This window comes from Moschus berezovskii, chromosome 8 (assembly GCF_049115385.1).
Source record: "Moschus berezovskii isolate FMDL1 chromosome 8, NW_MosBer_1.0, whole genome shotgun sequence".
In the NCBI taxonomy this organism is placed as follows: Eukaryota; Metazoa; Chordata; class Mammalia; order Artiodactyla; family Moschidae; genus Moschus; species Moschus berezovskii.
In genome coordinates, this window is record NC_142467.1 from 71,148,434 (window position 1) to 71,173,924 (window position 25,491).

A 25,491-nucleotide genomic window follows, 5' to 3' on the forward strand; every position below is an offset into this window, starting at 1 on the left:
ATCAATTTATATCTGATGATTTTTATATTTTTTTGTGAAGCTGAGGACTGTCTAGGAAGCACAATGTGTATTGAATGTATTCCATCATTAATTTCATATCAAAATATTCTGCTTGGGTTATTCTGATGGTTTCATTTCTTTTGTTAATATCATCAAAATTCCTTTACATGATTATACTCTTTCTCCAAAATTTACAGGCCATGTTTTGTTTCCTAGCATTGTATTTAACAATTTTATTCTAGAAATTATGAAGAAATGTAATTTTATTTTTCTAATCAAAATGCTTGTCCTTTTGTTAGAAACTTAGAGTAAAAAAGAATTTTAAAAAACTTCCGTTTAAAATATATCCATTAAAAATAGAAAATTATTAAGTTGCAATAATCAAGAATTAGTCACAAAGAAGAATCTTATGGACTGTAATAGCAAATTATGCATCACTTACTACACATTTCTGGTTAAAATGAAACTTTGGCAAAAACAGTTTAATCTTTTTTCCAGCCAGCCAGCCATGAGAAAGTTTATGTTTTCTTTTATCATCCTACTTTTTTTTAATTTATAGAAATTAAAAGACGCTTGCTCCTTGGAAGGAAAGTTATGACCAACCTTGATAGTATATTAAAAAGCAGAGACATTACTTTGCCGACCAAGGTCCGTCTAGTCAAGGCAATGGTTTTTCCCGTGGTCATGTATGGATGTGAGAGTTGGACTGTGAAGAAAGCTGATCGCCGAAGAATCGATGCTTTTGAACTGTGGTGTTGGAGAAGACTCTTGAGAGTCCCTTATACTGCAAGGAGATCCAACCAGTCCATTCTAAAGGAGATCAATCCTGGATGTTCATTGGAGGGACTGATGCTAAAGCTGAAACTCCAATACTTTGGCCACCTCATGAGACGAGTTGACTCACTGGAAAAGACTCTGATGCTGGGAAAGGTTGGGGGCGGGAGGAGAAGGGGACGACGGAGAATGAGATGGCTGGATGGCATCACTGACTCTGTGGACATGAGTTTGAGTGTACTCCGGGAGTTGGTGATGGACAGGGAGGCCTGGCGTGCTGTGATTCATGGGGTCGCGGAGAGTCGGACACGACTGAGCGACTGAACTGAACTGAACTGAACTGAATTCTCTAAATATCATTTACTATTTTTGTTGATGCCTTTTCTTAAGGTATTTATATATATAATTTATTGATTGATTTTAATTGGAGGATAATTACAATATTGTGATGACTTTTGCCATATATAACACGAATTGGCCACAGGTACATGTGTCCCTCTCATCCTGAACCCTTCTCCCATCTCTCTCCCCACCTTATCCCTCTAGGTTTTCCCATAGCATTGCCTTTGTGTGCCCTGCTTCATGCATCAAACTCACAGTGGTCATCTGGTTTACATATGGTAATACACATGTTTCAATGCTATTCTCTGAAATGATTCCACCTTCACCTTCTCCCACTGAGTCCAAAAGTCAGTTCTTTATGTCTGTGCCTCCTTTGCTGCTGTGCATGTAGGATCATTGGTACTGTCTTTCTAAATTTCATATATTTGCATTAATATACAGTATTTGTCTTTCTCTTTCTGACAAATAGACTCCAGGTTCATCCACCTCATTAGAACTGACTCAAATGCATTCTTTTTTGTGGCTGAGTAATATTCCATTGTGTCTATGTATCACACTTCCTTAACTGTTCATCTCCCAATGGACATCTAGATTGCTTCCATGTCCTAGCTATTGCAAATAGCACTGCAATGAACATTGGGGTACATATGTCTCTTTCAATTCTGGTTTCCTCAGGGTTTATGCATAGCAGTAGGATTGTTGGGTCATATGGCAGTTCTATTCCCTAGTTTTTCAAGTAATCTCCATAGTGGCTGTACCAGTTTGCTTTCCCAACAGTGTAAAAGAAAAGGGGAGCACAAATATAAATACTATACTTAATACTCAGTATTTATATTTGTGCTCCCCTTTTCTCTCCATCCACTCTTATCTCATTCTCTTCTTTTTATATTAACTCTGTTTTAGACTTTTCCTCCCATTTTTACAGTCTCTCTTTATATTTTTAATGCTTTTCTCTCTACTTCAAACTTATTAGAAAGAGCTGAATTTTGCTTACCTTAGTCAACTAACTGAGATATGAAAAAGGGCTTGTATTTCATGTTGTATATACATCTTCCTCCAAAGCCAGCACCCATTTAACCGTTTACATTCTTTTAAATCTCTCTTTTTTGTCTATGTCAAATAGATTTATCCTTTTTAAAAATAGTTTTCTCTTTTAACAAATTAAGTATATTGAGTATTTGCTGTTAAATAAAATATAATTTTTATTAAAATTACAAGTTGAAGAAAATCAACATTATATTTTCAATATCATATTATAAAAATTTATGCATGAAATATAATAATAGATGGTGGCCTTTTCAAAGATAAGAGCTTTCTTTCTGCTTCTGTCACCACTGTCCAATAGGCCATAATACAGAATGCATATGTAATTTCAAATTTTCTTCCAGCCTCTTAGAAAAAAGAAACAAGTAAATTTAGCATTTTAAATTAATTTTTAAGCAACTATATGTAAAATATTATCATTCCAGTGTAAAATGCATGTAAAATTATTTATTAAATATTGTATTTTCATATTTAGCCTTGAAATTCTGTGTGTATTTACTAGTAAATGTCAATTTGGATCAATTCAATATTAAGTGCTTTATAACCTCATTTGTGTTGTGTCTTCTGTATTAGGGAGCACAGTTCTAGACCGCAGGATATTACAATTCAATAAATACTTATTTTGTTATAACTTATTTGATTATGTAGAAATAATGCCAATTATTTTCATTAGAATGTAACTCATAATGTCGTGTATATGAATTGAGTTATACATGTGTAAATGTTGACTCATGTCTTAAAATGCATATTATTCTGAGTTACATTGAAACATAAACTGAAAGTCTTTCAATATTGTCAGTAATAATTTTCTGATGTATGACAGATTTCTCTAGATTTTCCTCTCCAGAGCTACTCTAAATTTACAATCTAGACTGATGTTTCATATGATGGTGTCATAACGCTCTATGTATCAATCCAGTAAGGGGTTGCCTTTACATATAATGACATTGGCAAAAACATTAACAATAATATAAATCATAAGCTTTTCTCATAACTAGCTGTAAAATGTTTGGTTAAAATAATCAAAAGTGTTTGTGAGTATATGTGCATATGTGTGTGTTGTATACAAGAGTCATACACAGAAATATGTTGCATTTTTTTAACAATGAAGTATCAGAAAGAGATTTTTTTTTAAATCCCATTTAAAATTGGGTCAAAAAAAAGCAAAAACAAACTAGGAATAAACCTAGTAAGGAAGGTGAAAGACATACACTGAAACTATAAAACGTTGTTAAATAAAATAAAAATGATTCAAAGAAACCAAAAGATATCCCAGGCTCCTGGGTTGGAATGTGTTGCTAAAATGGTCATACTATACAGAGCAATCAACAGATTTAATATGATCTCTATCAAGTTTATCTGTTAATCCCCCTTCTGAGATAAAAAATTGACAATTAGTTTACAACTATGTGTTCAAATGGAGATACAGAGCCATCATCAGGAGAAATAATCTGGCTTGAATCAAATGATATCAGTTTACATGTTTGAGTAACATAGGACAAAAAAAAAGCTAATTAATTTTATGATATGCTCTTTATCCTAAGAAATAAGTGATAAAAGTTCAGAGTCATAATGCCAATTGGCTTGACAAAGTGTCATGCTCTGAAGGGGTCTATTATGAGCAAAGTTGCAAGACATATTTTACTGAATTTATTCACCTTTTATTTCATGTTTATAAGACATAATTTTAAAAAAACAACTTGGATTATTGTAGTTTACAGATTCTCATAGCTACATACTTTCATTTTGTATCTTGAAATCTATGTCAGTCTGGCAATCCATTTCTTGTAGGCCTCCAGGAAAACTTTCTCATCTTTGTCAATAGCTTCAGTGGTACAATAAGTTATCTTCTCCAGGGAATAGAACATAGTGCCATTCAGCTACACATCTTCCTCAGATCCACACGGGTAATTTTAATCTAACTAGAGAGAGATACAGGGTAACATGAAGAGGCAAATAAGAAAATATATCTTCATGATCTCTCTATATATTTTTATTCAACGCTAACTTGTTAGCCATCTGCTGGGCGATCTCTTTGGTAAGAAACACTAATGAATGGAACCAAGAATTCACTTTAAGAAGATTATATAGCATGGTCAGAGAATGTAAATCCATGAACATGGTACATTAAGTTTTATACATGGTAATAATAATGGAAAAAATCAAAGTAAATCAAAGTTATTTAAGCACAAATACATTAAACTTTGCATTGCCTGGATGCAGGGAAGATATTTTAATAATAAAAACTTTACTTTCAATTGAGTAATCAAAATCAAACAAACAAACATGAAAACAGTAAAAAAAAAAATTTGAGTGTGTAAAGCTTGATCCACATATTGATTTAAGAATCTTAATACATAAAAATTAATACATATAAAATTTCAAGGCCTAAGTTAAACTTATGGGATGTAGAGTTAAATAAGCTATTTTCTCAGGAAGATCAAGTATAGGGAATGATTATTAGAAATGTAATATTATTAGTAGTTAAGTATGATCATATGTATGCATCAGTTCAGTTCAGTTCAGTCGCTCAGTCGTATTCAACTCTTTGCACCCCATGAATCACAGCACACCAGGCCTCCCTGTCCATCACCAACTCCTGGAGTTCACTCAAACTCATGTCCATCGAGTCAGTGATGCCATCACAAATAGGGTTACAGTACTTAGTCTAGGTGTAAAATTAAGGTGATCTTCATAGAAAGACTAGCACCTCTATCATAGCAAACACCCCTGTATTGTCACTCTTATATATTTCTTTATCTTTTTTTAAGGATGGAAAGTTTAGTAGTTCTCATCTCTTATACAGTATTTTGGAGATTTCAAAATTTCAACAATATTTAATATTTAAAATTTTTATATATTTTATATGTCTATCTCCTAGACATATCTGTGTTTAATTCTTTCTTGTATTGATGACAATATATATATTTTAGAAAACGTGAATTTTTGTCTAAAAAATTTATGACACTTTAATTCTAATTGTTTGGCTTAGTATAAATAGAATGCTAGATTTCTAATGTAAAAAAATAGATGTGCAACAAGCAACTGTATAGCACAAGGAACTATAGTCAATATCTTGTAATAACCTATAATGGAAAATCATTTCAAAGATAATATATAGGTACACGTATGACTGAATCACCTTGTTGTTCACCTGAAACACCATAAGTCAAGTATACTTCAATAATATATATATATATATATATTAAGAAAAAAGACAACTGTATAAGCAAACAAAAAATATATATGAGAGGCTCTGAGAAAAGAGGAGGTAAAGAAGGAGAGGGAGGTAGGGAGACCACTTTCAGTTTCCCTTTTCTTAAAATTAATATAAAATACATTTATCATAACCTAATCTTAAAGGACTGGTTGGATCTCCTTGCGGTACAAGGGACTCTCAAGAGTCTTCTCCAATACCACAGTTCAAAAGCATCAATTCTTCGGCGATCAGCTTTCTTCACAGTCCAACTCTCACATCCATACATGACCACGGGAAAATTCTAAGGGAGATCGATCCTAGGTGTTCATTGGAAGGACTGATGCTAAAGCTGAAACTGCAATACTTTGGCCACCTCATGCGACAAGTTGACTCACTGGAAAAGACTCTGATGCTGGGAAAGGTTGGGGGCAGGAGGAGAAGGGGACGACCGAGAATGAGATGGCTGGATGGCATCACTGACTCTGTGGACTTGAGTTTGAGTGAACTCCGGGAGTTGGTGATAGACAGGGAGGCCTGGCGTGCTGTGATTCATGGGGTCGCGGAGAGTCGACACGACTGAGCAACTGAACTGAAATGAACTGAACTGAACTGAATCTTAAAGGAACATTTAATGAGTAAATGCAAATGTGTGCATATTAAGTCACTTCAGTCGTGTCTTACTCTTTTTGACCCTATGACCTTTGTGACCTTTGTGAAATGTCCTATAGATATCAGTTAGGTCTAACTGGTCTATTGTATCATTTAAAGTTTGTATTTCCCTGTTGATTTTCTGTTAGGTTGATTTATCCATCAGTTCAGTTCAGTTCAGTTGCTCAGTCGTGTCCGACTCTCCGCGACCCCATGAATTACAGCACGCCAGGCCTCCCTGTCCATCACCAACTCCCGGAGTACACTCAAACTCATGTCCACAGAGTCGGTGATGCCATCCAGCCATCTCATTCTCGGTCGTCCCCTTCTCCTCCCGCCCCCAACCTTTCCCAGCATCAGAGTCTTTTCCAGTGAGTCAACTCGTCGCATGAGGTGGCCAAAGTATTGCAGTTTCAGCTTTAGCATCAGTCCTTCCAATGAACATCCAGGATTGATCTCCTTTAGAATGGACTGGTTGGATCTCCTTGCAGTATAAGGGACTCTCAAGAGTCTTCTCCAACACCACAGTTCAAAAGCAAAGTCTCTCCCTATTATTGAGTTAATGTTAATTTATCCTTTCATACAGGTTAGCATTTGCCTTACATTTTGTGGTGCTCCTATGTTGGGTGCATATATATTTATAAATATTATATCTTCTTCTTGGAATGATACTTTGATCATTATATATGTCCTTCTTTGTCTCTTTTCACAGCCTTTATTTTAAAGTCTATTTTATCTAATATGAGTATTACTACTTCTGCTTTCTTTTGGTCTCTATTTGCATGGAGTATCTTTTTTCAGTCCTTCACTTTCAGTCTGTATGTGTCCCTTGTTTTCAGGTGGGTCTCTTGTAGACAACATGTATAGGGTCTTGTTTCTGTATCCATTCACCCAGTCTTTGTCTTTTGGTTGAGGCATTCAATCCATTTACATTTAAGGTAATTATTGATAAGTATGATCCTGTTGCCATTTACTTTGTTGTTTTGGATTCCAGTTTATACACCCTTTCTGTGTTTCCTGTCTAGAGAAGATCCTTTAGAACTTGTTGGAGAGCTGGTTTGGTGGTGCTGAATTCTCTCAGCTTTTGTTTGTCTATAAAGCTTTTGATTTCTCCTTCATATTTGAATGAGATCCTTGCTGGGTATACTAATCTGCGTTGTAGGTTTTTCTCTTCCATCACTTTAAGTATGTCCTGCCATTCTTTTTTAGCCTGAAGTGTTTCTATTGAAAGATCAGCTGGTATCCTTATGGGAATCCCCTTGTGTGTTATTTGTTGTTTTTCCCTTGTTGCTTTTAATATTTGTTCTTTTTTAATTTGATTAATACGTGTCTTGGGGTGTTTCACCTTGGGTTTATCCTGTTTTGAACTCTCTGGTTTTCTTGGATGTGGGTGACTATTTCCTTCCCCATTTTATGGAAGTTTTCAACTATTATCTCCTCAAGTATTTTCTCATGGTCTTTCTTTTGGTCTTCTTCTTCTGGAACTCCTATGATTTGAATGTTGGGGTGTTTCACATTGTCCCAGAGGTCTCTGAGGTTGTCCTCATTTCTTTTAATTCATTTTTCTTTTTTCCTCTTTGTTTCATTTATTTCTACCTTCTACCTCACTTATCTTCTGCCTCTGTTTTTCTACTCTCGGTTCCCTCCAGAGTGTTTTTGATCTCATTTATTGCATTGTTCATTATTGATCAACTCTTTTTTATTTCTTCTAGGTTCTTGTTAAACATTTCTTGCATCTTCTCAATCTTTGTCCCCAGGCTATTTATCTGTAACTCCGTTTTGTTTTCAAGATTTTGGATATCATTTTTACTATCATTATTCGGAATTCTTTATCAGGTAGATTCCCTATCTCTTCCTCTTTTATTTGGTTTGGTGGGCATTTATCCTGTTCTTTTACCTGCTGAATATTTCTCTGCCTTTTCTTCTTGTTTATAGTGCTGTGTTTGGGGTGGCCTTTCCGTATTCTGGCAGTGTGTGGTTCCTCTTTATTGTGGAAGTTCCTAACTGTGGGTTGGGTTGAAAGGGTGGCTTGTCAAGGTTTCCTGGTTAGGGAAGCCTGTGTCAGTTTTCTGGTGGGTAGAGTTGGATTTCTTCTCTCTGGAGTACAATGAAGTGTCCAGTAGTGCGTTTTGAAATGTCAATGAATTTGGTGTGACTTTGGGCAGCCTGTATATTGAAGCTCAGGGCTATGTTCCTGTTTTGCTGGAGAATTTGCGTTGTATGTCTTGCTCTGGAACTTGTTGGCTCTTGGGTGTTGCTTGGTTTCAGTGTAGGTATGGAGGTGTTTGATGAGCTCTGTTCACCGGTGTTCTCAGGTTTTGGACTTAAGCTTCCTGCCTCTGGTTTTCACTCTTATTCTTACAGTAGGCTCAAGACTTCTCCATCTCCTTTCAAAGACAATGGGCTACCTTTCTGTGTATCTGATGTCCTCTGCCAGCATTCAGAGGTTGTTTTGTGTAATTTGCTCAGCGTTCAAATGTTCTTTTGATGAATTTGTAGGGGAGAAAGTGGTCTCCCTCTCCTAGTCCTCTGCCACCTTAGGACTGCTTCCCCTTATTCCTCTGCCCTCAATTTTTCCCAGCATCAGGGTCTTTTCCTATGAGTTGACTGTTCGCATCAGATAAACAAAATACTGGAGCTTCAGCATCAGTTCTTCCAACAAGCATTCAGAGTTTATTTCCCTTAAGATTGACTGATTTGATCTCCTTGCTGTCCAAGGGACTTCTAGGAGTCTTCTCCAGCACCACAGTTCAAAGGCATCAATTCTTTGGCGTTCTACTTTCTTTACAATTCAGTTCTCATGACCATAATGACCACTGGGACGAACATAGCCTTGACTACATAGACCTTTGTTGGCAGAGTAATGCCTCTGCTTTTCAACACACTGTCTATGTTTGTTATAGCTTTCCTGCCAAGAAGCAATCGTCTTCTGATTTCATGGCTGAAGTCACCATCTGCAGTGATCTTACAGCTTAAGAAAAGGAAATCTGTCACTCCTTCCACATTTTCCCTCTTTATTTTCATGAAGTAATGAGACCAGATACCATGATCTTAGTTTTTTTAATATTTACTTTTAAGCTGGCTTTTTCACTCTCCACCTTTACCCTCATCAAGAGGCCCTTTAGTTCCTCTTGCTTTCTGCCATTAGAGTGGTATCATCAGCATGTCTGAAGTTGTTGGTGTTTCTCCTGCCTATCTTGATTCTAGCTTTTAACTCACCTAGCCTGGCATTTCTCATGATGTGCTCAGCATATAGGTTAAACAAGCAGATGACAGCAGACAGCCCTGTCATACTCCTTTCTCAATCTTGAACCAATCAGTTGTTCCACACAGGATTCTAACTGTTACTTCTTGACCTGCATACAGGTTTCTCAGGAGACATTTAAGATGCTCTGGTATTCTCATCTCTTTAACAGCTTTCCACAGTTTGTTATGATCCACACAGTCAAAGGCTTTAGCATAGTTTATAAAACAGAGGTAGATGTTTTTCTGGAATTCATCTTTCTCTATGATCCAGTGAATGTTGGCAATTTGATCTCTGGTCCCTCTGCCTTTTCTAAACCCACCTTGGACATCTGGAAGTTCTTGGTTCACATAATGCTGAAGCCTAGGGTATAAGATTTTAAGCATGACCTTACTAGCATGAGAAACGAGTGCAATTGCCTGGTGGTTAGCACATTCTTTAGTACTATCTTCCTTGGGAGCTAGGATGAGGATTAACCTTTTCCAGTCCTGTGGCCACTGCTGGGTATTCCAGATTTGCTGACAAGTTGAATGCAACACCTTGATGGTATCATCCTTTACGATTTTGAGTCGTTCTGGAATTCCATCGCATCCACTAGCTTTATTAACAGCAGTACTTCCAAAGGCTCACTTGACTTCACACTCCAGAAAGTCTGGCTCTGAGTGAATGGTCACACCATTGTAGTAAGCCTGTTCATTAAGATCTTTTTTGTACAGTTCTTCTGTGTATCCTTTCCATCTCTTTTTGATCTCTTCAGTGTCATCTAGGTCTCTACTGCTTCTGTCCTTTATTGTGCCCATCTTTGTGTGAAATATTCTCTTGATATTTCCAATTTTCTTGAAGAGATCCCTAGTCTTTCCCCTTGTGTTGTTGTCTTCTACTTTTTCATACTGTACATTGAAGAAGGCCTTCTTGTCTCTCCGTGCTATTCTTTGGAACTCTATTTAGTCCATTGTACATTTCCTTTTCTCCCTTGCTTTCACTTCTCTTCTTTCCTCAGCTGTTCACAAAGCCTCCTCAGATAACCACTTTGCCTTTCTGCTTTTCTTTTTCTTTGACATGATTTTATTTGCTGCTTCCTGTACTATATTACAGACCTCCATCCATAATTCTTCAGGTATATTGTTAACTAGATCTACTCCCTTGAATTTATTTATTACCTCCACTGCATATTCATAGGAGATTTGATTTAAGATGTACCTGGCTTGCCTAGTGGTTTTCCCTGCTTACTTTAGTTTAAGCCTGAATTTTTTATGAGAAGGTAATGATCTGAGCCACAGTCAGCTCCAGGTCTTGTTTTTGTTGACTGTGTACACTTTCTCTATCTTTGGCTACAGAGAATGTAATCAATTTTATTTTGGTGATGTCCATGTGTAAAGTCATCTCTTGTGTTGTTGAAAATGGGTATTTGCTATAACCAGTGCATTCTCTTGGCAGAATTCAGTTAGCCTTCACCTTGCTTCATTTTGTTCTCCAAGGCCAAACTTGCCTATTATTTCAGGTATCTCTTAACTTCCTACTTTTGCATTCCAGTCCCCAAATGATGAATAGAACATCCTTTTTTGGTGTTAGATCTAGGAGGTCTTCTAGGTCTTCATAGAACTGATCAACTTCATCTTCATCAGCATCAGTGGTATGGGCATAGTTTTGGATTACTGTGTTGAATGGCTTGCATCGGAAACAGACAGACCTTTTTGTCATTTTTGAGGTTGCACCCAAATGCCGCATTTGTACTCTTTTGTTGATTATGAGGGCAAGAGAGTTCCAGAAAAACATCTACTTCTGCTTTGGTGACTATGTCAAAGTCTTTGACTCTGGAATCGAGATGGGAATACCAGACCACCTGACCTGTCTCTTGAGAAATCTGTATACAGGTCAAGAAGCAGCAGTTAGAAATGAACATGGAACAACAGACTGGCTCCAAATCAGAAAGGAGTATGTCAAGGCTGTATATTGTCACCATGCTTATTTAACTTATATGAAAAATACATCATGCAAAATGTTAGGCTGAATGAAGCACAAGCTGGAATCAAGATTTCTGGGAGAAATATCAATAAACTCAGATATGCAGATGACACCAACCTTATGCAGAAAATGAAGAACTAAAGAGCCTCTTGATGAAAGAGAAAGAGAAGAGTAAAAAAGTTGGCTTAAAACTCAACATTCAGAAAACTGAGATCATGGCATTCGGTCCCATCACTTCATAGCAAAAAGATGGGGAGACAATGGAAACTGTGACAGACTTTATTTTTGGGGGGCTCCAAAATCACTGTTAAAATACACAGTTAAAATCATATATAATACTATATAATTTCATATATATATACACATATCATACACACCTTTATTCCCTAATTTTCTTTTGCATCAAGGTTTTCAGAAATAACAATTGCTCTAATTACACAGAATACATCCAGATCTTGGAAACTGTCATTATTCATTATTTGGGTTTTCTGTTTATCATATACTTTTTCCTGTCATCATGGCATCTGATCCCATCACTTCATGGGAAACAGATGGAAAAACAGTGGAAACAGTGTCAGACTTTATTTTTTGGGGCTCCAAAATCACTGCGGATGCTAATTGCAGCCATGAAATTAAAAGACGTTTACTCCTTGGAAGGAAAGTTATGACCAACCTAGATAGCATATTAAAAAGCAGAGACATTACTTTGCCAACAAAGGTCCGTCTAGTCAAGACTATGGTTTTTCCCGTGGTCATGTATGGGTGTGAGAGTTGGACGGTGAAGAAAGCTGATCGCAGAAGAATTGGTGCTTTTGAACTGTGGTGCTGGAGAAGACTCTTGAGAGGCCCTTGTACCACAAGGAGATCCAACCAGTCCATTCTAAGGGAGATCGATCCTGGGTGTTCATTGGAAGGACTGATGCTAAAGCTGAAACTGCAATACTTTGGCCACCTCATGTGACGAGTTGACTCACTGGAAAAGACTCTGATGCTGGGAAAGGTTGGGGGCGGGAGGAGATGGGGATGACAGAGAATGAGATGGCTGGATGGCATCACCGACTAGATGGACATGAGTTTGAGTGAACTCTGGGAGTTGGTGATGGACAGGGAGGCCTGGCGTGCTGTGATTCATGGGGTCGCAAAGAGTCGGACACGACTGAGTGACTGAACTGAACTGAACGTTAAAAATCATCTTATCTTCCTATTTTCAGTCAAAAGTTATATAAAGTTTTCCATCTACCAGGAAAATACCCTCAATTGCCATGGTTTCCTACATCAATTGCCTCTTCCATATACAATTATTATATTTTCACACTAATCTGGAATGTTTTCTTCTTTTCAGTGCTTATGCCCTAGAAACTAATGTATTTTTGTCAGTATTTTGAATTTTACAAATTTCCTCTTTTCTAAACATTATAGATTTGCTTCTATTCTTCTTAGTTGGCCCCTAAAAGTAAATATTTTTGCCCCCTGTTCCTTAAATAAAGCTTTACTCTCTCTCAGCTAAGCAAATGCAAGTTTTAGCAAGGCCATTATGCATATCAAGGGATGCATTTCAGCTAGTATTGTATTTAGGAAGGTGCCCCTGTGATCTTCATCTATACTATCATAAGATAATTTATGACATTGCAATATTATTCCTCAGTTCTTAGAAGGTGTTGATAAAGTCAGTTATTATTAACAGGAAAATCAATAGTGTAACTGGCAGTATCAGTTGTCACATTCAGTTCAGTTCAGTTCAGTCGCTCAGTCGTGTCCGACTCTCCGCGACCCCATGAATCACAGCACACCAGGCCTCCCTGTCCATCACCAACTCCCGGAGTACACTCAAACTCATGTCCACAGAGTCGGTGATGCCATCCAGCCATCTCATTCTCCGTCGTCCCCTTCTCCTCCCGCCCCCAACCTTTCCCAGCATCAGAGTCTTTTCCAGTGAGTCAACTCGTCGCATGAGGTGGCCAAAGTATTGCAGTTTCAGCTTTAGCATCAGTCCCTCCACATTTAGGCAGTGTTATAGGCAAAAATTTAATATTTAGGCAAAAATTTAATATTATCAAAAAAATAAGAAGTCTGTGTAAAAGTATGTTAGTATTATATTAATCCAAGTAGCATCCACTTGAGTGTAGCATTGTGGAAGTTAGAAATTTCCATATACAAGGAGTGTTACATTACATTGCTTATTTAAATCAAAATGAATCTGATGGCATATATCACACAATGATTCTGTCAGTGTAGTGAGAAATCAATTAGCAGTTATCATTTGGGGGTCTTCTTTCATCTCTATTATTCAATCCTCCATAAGCACCGATAAAATCTTTGCTGATTGAGAGCAATTGTTTTTTTAATATTTGCTGCATTTTGTGGTTTCCCAATCATGGTGATCTGCACCAAGGGCAGGAAAATTTCCTTACTCAGACATATATAAAAACATCCTATTCTACTTCCAGATTGTCCCAAAGAACAGACTGCTACCCTTTACCTTTGGAGAAGAAAGAATCCCCTTACTCCCTTACACTCAAGGAGCTTTGTTCCTTTGTTAGTTTATGATTATTTTACAAAAAGAGAATGCAGGTATGGAAATAGCTAGATACATTTTCACAAACTTCAAGCATCCGTGTTACTAGGGAACTAGGGAAGGAATAGAACAAAACACACCTAGAACCAATCTCCTTTCAGAAGCAACTCTTAACATGAATATTATCCTGACTTCTGGCAGCACGGAGTCTGTTTTACACGATTTTGAGTGAACTCCGGGAGTTGGTGACAGACAGGGAGGCCTGGCGTGCTGTGATTCATGGGGTCACAAAGAGTCAGACAAGACTGAGCAACTGAACTAAACTGAACTGACTAGAAGATAAATAACATCATACAGGGTGCATTCTTTGTGTCTAATTCCTTGGTTCCAATGCAATCTGTGAGATTCAGCTATATATATATGCTGCTGCTGCTGCTAAGTCACTTCAGTCGTGTCTGACTCTGTGCGACCCCATAGACGGAATATATATATATACTAGATAAAGTTGTTAGATAAAGAATTTCCATTTCCACTGCTATTCTTTAAATATGCAAAAAGTTATCCATTATACAACTCAAATGATACATTGATAATGAAATAATAAATTTTACTCAGAGTCTTAGTTTTCTACTGCTACGGAAACAGATAAATACAAACTGAGTATCTCAAAAAGCACAACTCTCAGTTTTAAAGGTCAAATTCACTGAGCTAAGATGACGGTGGCAATAGGGCTATGTTCTTTTCTTGAAGTGCTAGAGAACAATGTATTTTCTTGCCTATTTCAGCTTCTAGAGGTTTCCCATATTCCTTGGATGATAGCCCATCTTGTTCTTTTAAGTCAACACTGGTCAATCTAGTTCATATCATGCTGCCATCTCTCTAGTTCTCTGACTACAGATGGGAACACTCTCTGCCTTTGAAGATCTATGTGATTATATTCGGTCCACCTGGATAATCCCTCCATCTCAAGGTCCACAATTTTAATCATATTTACAATGTCCCCTTTACAATATAAAGTAAAATATTCCTAGATTCTGGGGATTAGTATGTGGATATTTTGGGTGGCCAATATTAGGCCTACCACATGAAGCATTCTAAATGCTATTCTTTCTAGGAAATCCAACTTTCACATGCAAATCACTAATAATTTTAACAGGTACATCATTAAATTTCAAGTGTTAAAGGGAAGAGACACTCAAACATAAAAGGAGAAATGCATGTGAGGAGAAACAATTAAATATCTTGCAGTGTATGGTGTCATTTTATATGCTGCACAATCAGCATTTATATGATGCATCAGTTCAGTTCAATCGCTCAGTCGTGCCCTACTCTTTGCGACCCCATGAATCACAGCACGCCAGGCTTCCCTGTCCATCACCAACTCCTGGAGTTCACTCAAACTCATGTCCATCGAGTTGGTGATGCCATCCAGCCATCTCATTCTCTGTCGTCCCCTTCTCCTTCTGCCCCCAATCCTTCCCAGCATCAGAGTCTTTTCCAGTGAGTCAACTCGTTGCGTGAGGTGGCCAAAGTATTGGAGTTTCAGCTTTAGCATCAGTCCTTCCAATGAACACCCAGGATTGATCTTCTTTAGAATAGACTGGTTGGATCTCCTTGCAGTTCAAGCTGTTTAAAAATGAGCCAGTCATGCAAATCATTTTTCCAAGAAATATTTGCATAATTATTATTATAGCAATGCTTTTTCTCTGTATATTGCTCAAATTTAGTAGCTTTTGTCCCTATTAAAAAAATAATTATGATTTTTTAAAAAATTACAGTTGCAACTAATAGATTTATCATTATTTAATTGCCTTATTTTTTAATTTATTTATTTTAATTGGAGGCTAATTATTGTATTGGTTTTACCATACATTGACATGAATCTGCCCCGGGTATTATAAAGTGACTCTTAAAATATAGAAACATTTTTAAGCTTGCATTACTGATAAACTGAGTCCACTGATTCATTTTAAATTAATTTTAATTTTAATAATGAGAAAGTTTTTTTTGTCTAGGAACTTAAATACTTTCAGACTGACAAATACCTTTAATAATCACTATAATCAAGAATATATCCAACATGGACAGTATGAACAAGATGTTAATTTAAAAAATAAATAATAACAACATTTTATGGGAATAGGAACAGATATATGTATTGCGCATTAATCCAGATATTAGATAAACATTTACTGAATGTCTGCTCTAGATTACACAACAAGATATTCACTGAAGGTTTAAGCCTACCTCAAGGACAATACAATTTAGTCAAGGAAAGAGACGTTTATCAAAGACTTACAGAAATATATGTCAAATTAAAATTAGCATTAAAAGAAGGGATATAGGTATACATATAACTGATTTGCTTTGATGTACAGCAGAAATAAGCACAACATTGTGAAGCAACTGTATTCCAAGAGCAAAAATTATTTAAAATGTAAGTACTGTGCTGGAGAGATGTAATGCTCAGGAAACACATATAGAGAAACTGAGCTAGTCTGGAGCAACCCTAGGCAAAAGGGGTCTCATGAAGAAATGTACAGAAGAAGGAAAATTTATCACTAGATTAGAAACAAAGAAAAGGTCATAGTGGATTGTATTTCCAGAAGCTGAAGATCTAAAGCTCATTACTTGCAAACTCAACTTTCTTGACTTTTGTTTTTACTTCCTTAAACATATCTAAGTCATGTGATTGAAATTTCCTGTATCTGTCTTCTCTTCCTCTCAACATTTGATCAAAGCTTCATCTCTCACTGCATATTTTGAGTCTCTTAGAATCTTGTTCAGCCTCTTTGCCCTCTGCTTATTCTAGTTCTTCCCTTATGTCTTTCTCATTGTCTTTCAGGACAAGGGCCATTGTAGTTCAGTCCTACATCAGTCACACATCTTTTATAACCCACTGTTGCTGTTTGGTTTTTGTTTTTGTTTGTTTTCATTTTCCAATATGTTTTACTTCAGTTTTCCTCCCCATTTTCCAGATTCAACTCCTTGTTAGCCTTTAAAATAGAGCTTAGATATTTCCTTCACATAAGTGTAAATTGCCTCCCTACACCTGCCTTCATGCTAAGTATTTTTGTGTTTGGCCCCTTTACTCCATGCACCCAGGAGTTTAATATTAGTATAAGCAAATATATGTGTACATAACAGAGCTAGGTTTTAGTACATGTGTCTTCTCTCACCAGACTGCATGGGCACAAGCTATACCAGAAACTGCCATATTGTAGGTTTGAGAAAGAAAAGAGGAAGACAGAAAACAGACTGTTGGTTTATTTTTGTTTTTGTCTTGTTGATAAGATGAAATCCACACAGCATAAAATTGGCCATTTTAACTTGCACAATTGAGTCACATTTGGTTATATTTGCAATGTTTTGCAGTGTTCACTTCACCTCTACCTGTTTTCTTTGAGAATGAATTATACACACCATCCAACAAGGAATTTCAGGTATCGCATTTGCTAAGAGTGACCATAAAATTGGTTTGCCTGGGAGAGCCCGAGTTTATATCTGAAATCCTAGCACCCTGCCTAGTTTGACACTTGTCACATAAAATGGTGTTTCCATTAGGATGACAAACATAAGGGCAACATATATCTTTAAAATTTCAATTAGAACCCTATTGGTTTTGTCATCCATTTGGACAGGCATCATGGCTATTAATACCACTTCAATAAGTAAAACCAAATTTTTCATGATAATCTAACTCTACACATTTAATATTACTGTCAAAATGTGCCATCAATGTATCAGATAATTATATCAGTGAATTAAAAGATCATGATGGATATGAAATTAATTCTTCTAGTTTGATTGAAAGTATCCAGTTATTTTCAGTTTCCTTAGTGCCATCTTCATATCCTTATTTCTCAGGCTGTAGATAAGGGGGTTCATGGTGGGTGGCACCACAGTATAGAATACTGAAATTAACAAATCCAAAAGTGATGGAGATTTAGGTAATGGGTGTAAGTAGGCAAAATACCCAGAAGAGAGAAACAAAGTCACAACAATGAGGTGTGGCAAGCATGTGGAGAAAGCTTTGGATCTGCCTTCTCTGGAGGGTATCCTCAGCACAGTGGAGAAGATGTGAATATAAGATACATCAATTGACACAAAACAGCCAAAATCTAGCACTAGGCTGAGCCCAATGACTACTAATTCCCCAATGTTATATGAACAAGCCAGAGAGAGCAATTGTGGGACATCACAGAAGAACTGATGAACTTCTGGAGATCCACACATGGGTGTGGAAAAGGTAAAAGCTGTGTGCAGAATTGCATTGAGACTTCCACTGAGCCATGAAGAGGCAGCCATCTGCACACAGGCTCCATGGTTCATGATAATGTCATACCTGAGTGGGTGGCAGATGGCAATATAGCGGTCATGGGACATGACTGTGAGTAGTGCTACTTCTGTAGTGGCTAAGAGGAAAAAGAAGAACACCTGTGAAACACATCCAAGGAATGAAATGGTGTTGTCATTGGTCAGAGAGTTCATGATGGATTTGGGGACAGAGATGGAAATGAGGCCAACATCCAGAAAAGATAAGTTCTTCAGGAAGAAGTACATTGGCTTGTGGAGGCAATGATCCTTGGTGGTGAGCGTGATGATAAGAAGATTCCCAAGCAGGGCTGCCAGGTAAATTAGCAAAAAGAGCACAGCATGAAAGATCTGGATCTCCCGAATATCACTGAATCCCATAAGAAAAAATGTGCTCCTAGAGGTAATGTTGTCCATTTCTTTGACATTTAATCACTGACTTACTCTAAAAGAAAAAGAACAAAAGTAAACAACTTGAGACTCGGCTTGAGAGGGTTTGTTGTTCTATTTTAATTTCCTTTTCTCGTACTCACATCCATGTCTGTGAGAATATTTGAGACTTCATGAGACTAATAGCAGGTTCCAATGAGCTTATTTTACCACAGTGATCACATAACAGTATGACTGAACAGGGTGCCAGTCCAGTTCAAATCATCTACTTCATAATTTTATGTGGATTAAGGCCTATTCTCTGTATCTCACTCAAGTGAAATTTTACATACTTTATTTTACAATATGTAGTGAGAAAGGCAGTGGATTTTGATCAATCAGTCTTAAGCACAAATTTAAGCTTAGCCACTCACTTGATTTTTAATGAATTAATTATCTAAGCATCAGTTGACTCAAATTCCAGAGTAAGCTTTCTTGTCTGATTATTACTCTAATACAATTAGATAATGCATATAAAAACAACTAGCATAGCTCCTCAACAAGAAAACCTTCAACAAACATTTTCTCTACTCATTAAATCTTTCTACCTTATGCCAGTCAGAAAAACTGTGAAAACCTTTGAAATGAGAAAACTCTATGTGTGTATGTGTGTGTGTGTGTGCACGCACGCACGCGCGCCCATGCACGCACATGCGCATTGAATCATCATCGCATTTTATTGTCTTTGAAGTAATTTCAATTAATGAAGTTGCAGGAATGGTCAATACAGCAAATTATTCTTGTTCATAGAAATACAAATTAATGCTATTGATTGTTGCTTTGTAGTTAGACCCTTTTTACATCTACTTGCAAATTCACTTCAGCATTCTTTTTCTGCCTTCATGTGTGTAGTACTTTGATTTCTCTTTTGAACCATTTATAATATCTTGCAGATTCCCTCATATTTAATAAGTTGGATAAACAATTCTGACCTGTGCTTGTTTCAAATGTGTATAAGAGTATTTTATCCTCTTTTCCAAAATTATCCTTTACCACTTGGCATGAATGATAACTCTGATACTCAGAGTCAAACCTTATGAAAAGGCTTAAGAGGTATTATATAGAAATATTTAGGTGACTTATTAGGAACACAGCCAACAGATAACTGTTAGACAGTCTCCAGTTTTTTCTTGTGTTTTATTTTATTTAACTAAATACTATTCACAGGTAGAATAGAACAATTTTACGTTTTCAGCATAATGTTAATTTCAAATGTGTTAGAAGTTTTTATCTTTTCATCAGATCTCCAACATTGTTGCTGTTGTCTTTCCAAAATCATTTCAGTGAATCATGCATTTGTAGCTACATCTCCTACTTAACTATCTGAGGCAGTAAACCCTCCTCTTAATTCACACCTGCTTGGCTAGCTTTCCTCTTCCCTTTTATTTATCTTTCATTCTTTTTTCCCACAGGTTACCCCATCATCTACATGATGGAGAGTATTAAATGCCCTCCTTGGTGTTTAAATGAGAAACATTCTTTCTCTCTTGCTTCAAAAGAATGGCTCTGATCTTCTGAAAGTCGTAGTGTAGTGGTGTACAATGGAAACACCATGTGTGCATGCTAAGTTGCTTCAGTCGTGACATACTGTTTGTGAACCTATGGACTGTAGCCTCCTGCCAGGATCCTCTCAAGAATACTGGAATGGGTTGCCATGCCCTCCTCCAGGGGATTGTTTCCAGCCAGGGATAGAATCCATGGCTCCTACAGCTTCTGCATTGCCAGAGGATTCTTTACAGCTGAGTCACCACTGGGGAAGCCCTGGATACTCCATGCCCTTTAGTAAAACTTTTAATTTCCATATTTATTACTGTCATTCAGAAGAGATAATTTATGCAAAATTCCATTGTGAGGCCATCTTAAGTAGATCTAGGATTTTTGCCTAGCATGTTGAATTCCTAATCTAATAACTGTTTACTCAACTCAGTGAATGCAACAACTTATTTTTCATTCACTACATTATTGATCTTAAAGTCAATTTTTTTAATTTTTCTCTTATTCTTCTGCCCCAAGGGTTCACTCTCTATTTTTTTTTCTCTCTCTCATGTGTTTTGAATTCCATTATTTGGACAACCACACACAAATTCATCCAAAATGCTAATGTTGATTATTTGTAAGTATATACGCTCTATGGGAAAAATTCTGAAAACTTGCATTCTACTTCAAATCATTAGATATAATCATAAAGCAATGAAAATACAAAGTAACTCACTGTGTGACATGGGAATATTAAAACTTTGAATAATAAGTTGAATTTAACTTTTCAAAATCAATTCCAGCAATACAGTACCCTGCATAGTTCTCTCCTGGAAAACATTCGCTCATGATCTACTATTTATTTGAGTATCATTGTAATTTCTCCTACACCAAATTCTTACCTCCTAAAAGCATGGTTGATGCATGCTACCTTCTAATTCTATATACCTACATCCTCCCTAACCCCCCCTAATATATTCTGTCATGAAATCAGCCAATCAACAAACAAGCAAAAACTAACTAAGCTATTTTAACAAATGCCATTCTATTATCACTATTATCCAAGATTAAGGTGAGCCTTACTTTGTTTCTGTGAACTCACCTAGGGATTTATAACAATCCTTTATTCTATTTTATTTTTTGCCAAATCTTCTCTACTCAGCTGAACTTGTGGTTTGCAAATGTGTTCCTTGCCCAGCAACACCATGACTTGGGAAACTGTCAGAAATTCAGATTGTTGGGAAACAACACAGAGCTGCTGAATCAGAAACTCTGGGGTGAGATCAAACAAGATGTGTCTGATCTACACTAGTTTTTGAGAGCCACTGGTTTAGAATATCCTGGTTCATAACATTTCTTTCTGTGCCTTACTGGCAGGATTTTTTTCCCCTTCATAAATGTAGTTTATGATCTCACTTAAATGTGAAAACTGAAGAAAAAAAAAAAAACAGTCATAGAAACAGAAAACAGATTGGTGTTTTGCAAGATGGAGGAGGTGGGATGTGAGGAAAAGGGTAAACCTGGTCAAAGCATATAAACTTCCAGTTATAAGATGAATAAGATCATGGGAATAGCATGGTGGACTATAGTTAAGAATACTATTTTACATATTAATATATTTTAAAGTTACTGGGAGAGTAAACTTTAGAAGTTCTCACCATAAAAAAAGCAAAAATAAGACAAAGCAAACAAAATTATATAAGATGATCATACGTTAACTAATCTTATTGTGGTAATCATTTATATATGTATATATATAAATCATTACATAATCTATCTTAAATTTATACAATGTTATATGTCAATTTTTTCTCAATAACACAAGAAAAAGCAGCTGTCCCCCCAAATTACTTTTGCTTTTTTTTCTCATCCATCTTCAAGCTTAATTTGGTGGTTTTAGCAATCAAAATAAGCTCTAAGCAGTAATGTCAACTTTCCTCTAAAGATCCAGAAAAATATTTATCTGTGACTTACTCTGCATTTACATTTTAATTAAGTGACAACTGAGGACATAATATTTTCCTACTCTACAACTATAATAAACTTATGATGGTATTTATTGAAGCAAAAGAGAGTAGACACTAAATATTCCAGGAATTCTAAGGGAGTCACTGCGGACTGGATGAAGAAATGTGGGAAATGAAATGATTAGCCCTTGGAATATTGACAGTCTTTAGGAAGGAAAAAGAGAATATTCATTTTTCAAAAACAAGAAAAAGTGTGAGCAAGGCAGGAACAAGACTAGGCAGCTCAAGGAATGTGTAGGTAGAAACACATGTAGCAAAGGTGTGTGCATGAGATGTGATGTAGAAATGAGTGGTTCAGCTTTATGTCTACTCTGACTACAAAGGGCATTTGCGGGCTTAAAGGTGGTATAGTAAATATGGTATTTCCAAGAATTCAACAGTTCTTTATGTTTAGCAATTTTTTAATAAAATATTTTTTTTTAGGAAGCAAAAAAAGTGAGAGCATTATTTTAATAGTACACATATGGTTATTGAAAGAAGTTCTGGAATGAAATAGGTCTGAAATGGAAAGAAAAAGCACAAAATAAATGTGAGAAAGATGTGTGGAAGTTTTGACTGTGTTACTGAATGAATGAGAGGTGAGAATAAAATTCTAGACACAGATGAGGCTATGAATTATTCCACCCCTGCTTCTAAACAAGGCAAGAGGTAGAATGTGCATGCCTGTGCCTGCATCACTTTGTGCCTCTTTCCCACTGTGGCTCACCTTGTCTATGTTCTGAACTGCAGTGCTATAGCAAACATTCCTGCTTCTTAAAGACAAGGAAGAAAAAGTCTGCAAGAAAGCATCCTTATATCTGAGAAGATGAATAACTTGCTTAATGTTTCAGTATAAAATGGTTGTATGTATTTTTATTAATGACAAAAGAAAATAAAAATTTTTTCACTGGTATAAAGAAAGTCCTTGCATTTTTATTGTATTGTTGGAAGATTTTATAGGGGTGATAAAAGCCATCTTTTGTCCCTTAAAAGACCATCAGACTTCCAATGGACTGATTCACCCTGACTTCAATGTCTGGGGTCAGAGTGAAACTGGCACTGGCCTCTCTTCCTTTCCTTAGATCTGCCCCAACAGGAAGACTCAAACAGAACATGTGGAAATAATCCTCAAACACTTAATCGTCACTGACCAAGGCAGAATACTAGGAATTTTTTTTTTTATTTTAATGATTCAGGCAGTCAGTTAAAACAAATTTTTGTTGGAATGAAATAAAAATTTCTTATATTTTGATAAGGTTCTTAAAATATCTCTAGGCCCATAAATAATTTTAATCTGAATTGCTTGCCTTTTTGTTTTATAGCTCAGAAGTCAAATCCACATACCCGTGAAGGAGAATTTATTCAGCGTTACCCTCCCCCACCCTATATAACAGGTTGATGTTTTATTTTCTTCAGAATAAGTGGGCCTGAGAAGGGATGCATTTTGGCAGGCTAGTTTAAGGGAAGAATGATTAACAGGACTTCCCTGGTGGTCCAGTGGTTAAGAATCCAGGAAACACAAGTTCTATCTCTTGTCCAGGAAGATCCCATGCTGAGGAGCAACCAAGTCCATGTGCCACAGCTATTGAGTCCATGCACTGCAACTATTGAAGTCTGTGTGGCTAGAGCCCACTCGTATATGCCAAGTCACTTCAGTCATGTCCAACTCGTTGCAACTGTATGGAATGTAGCCTACCAGGTTCCTCTGTCCAGAGGATTCTCTAGGTATTAATACTGGAGTGGGTTGCCATGCCCTCCTCCAGGGTGTCTTCCCAACCCAGGGATAGAACCCATGTCTCTTACATCTCTTGCCCTGGTAGATGGGTTCTTTACAACTAGCACCACCTGGGAAGCCCCTAGAGCCCATAGTCTGCAACAAAGCATAGCTCCTGCACACCACAACTAGAGAAAGCCTGCATGCAGTAATGAAGACTCAGCACAGACAAAAATAATAAAATTTTTTTTAAAAGAATGATTAACAGTTTGTGAAAAGTACTGTTGAGAATGTGCGTTCTTGAGCACTTGGCTGCACCAGTTACATTCTAAGATGGTTCTATGTTATTTAATATGACTTATATCAATGTTCAGGCTTCCCCAGTAGCTCAGCTGGTAAAGAATCCCGCAATGCAGGAGACCCTGGTTCAATCCCAGGATCGGGAAGATATCCTGGAGGAGGGCATGGCAAACCACTCCAGTATTCTTGCTTGTAAAAATCACATGGACAGAGGAAACTGGCAGGCTACAGTCCATGGGGTCGCAGAAAGTCGGGCGACTGGGCAACTGAGTGACTAAGCACAGCTGAGCACATACCATGTTCAAGCAACCCATCTTATATATCCATTATACAGAGACAGACCTGTCGTGAGCTTATGAAACCAATCCCACATGACACAATGTAGAAGCAGGATTTGGACACAAGGGCCTCACTCCTAAACTTCACATACTTGAATACTATATGTTGTGGCAACACTCAGACTTGCTTTTATCCCAGGTTATCATCATTAAACACTTTTGCAGAGGTGATTACTTTAACCCTCTTCCTCTGCATGGTGCCTCTATTTATGAAATCCAACCTCATATCCCAATGCTTCCCTATTCCTCCATAAAATGGGATACAGTGACTAACAGAGGATTGGTTTATTGGGGTCTTCTCCTTTCTATCTCTTTTTATGGACTTCCAGAGCATAACAGTAACAGCTAAAGTTCATAATACTCTCAGTCTGTCAACTTCACTCACGTTACCTCTTCTGAACTTCAAAACAGATTACTATACACACTCTAAAAACAAGAAAAATGAATACTTACGGAAGTATAGATATCTAACTAGGGTTGCAAAGTGAAGTAAGCGGTTCAGAGCACTTGTGGGCACAGGTTCGGAGCTAGAACTTCACTGGATTTTTTTCAGCTGCAGAATATAATCTTATACAAAAATTTTCCAGACACAGTGTAACAGGATTCCTGTCCATGGTTCTTCACTTTTTAAGGTGATTGCCCTTCAATTGCGTAAGTAAGCACCCTGAGAATACACTCAAATTTTTTTAAAAAATGTCCTTGGAAGGAAAGAAACTTTAGAAGAGCTGCATCATTCATCACTAGAGCTGTGACAAAATCCCAAGAGACACAGATTATTTCAATTTTTTGTCCTAAGTCATCTTTCTTTAACATATGACATGACGAATAAAATCCTTAATTATTTTAAGGTGAATATTTTTGTCAGGCTGCACAAGTTTTAAAATGTGTATGAGCCATTTGTCTTAATTTTGCGTCAGTGCTTTTTATAACTTTTTCCTGTTTTATTGGTCTTTGTTACTTTCTTTAAGCTTTCTGTATATTAGGAAATTGAGAATTTGTCAGCCTCATGCTCCTCAGACATAAGAACAATTTTCCTTCGCTTTTTTTTTTCATTTTTTCCTGTAATGGTATTTGCCCAAGGTTTTTTTTAAGCCAGTCAGATTCTGGTTTCTTTGGGGTCTTGCTTAGAAAGGATTTTCTCTCTCTCCCAAGTTTTTAGGCCACATTATTTTTAAAAAGTCCA

General features: G+C 36.7%; 1 protein-coding gene across 1 annotated transcript; it reads right to left on the minus strand.

Annotated features, from left to right (window-relative positions):
* Positions 1-3,680: 3,680 nt before the first annotated feature.
* LOC129558897 (olfactory receptor 14A16-like) lies at positions 3,681-18,462 on the minus strand. The gene is made up of 3 exons (XM_055430317.2): positions 17,564-18,462; positions 9,372-9,521; positions 3,681-3,699 (listed from the first exon to the last, which is right to left on the minus strand). The coding sequence occupies exons 1-3, from the start codon at positions 18,460-18,462 to the stop codon at positions 3,681-3,683; spliced, it is 1,068 nt and encodes a 355-aa protein (XP_055286292.2).
* Positions 18,463-25,491: the final 7,029 nt, after the last annotated feature.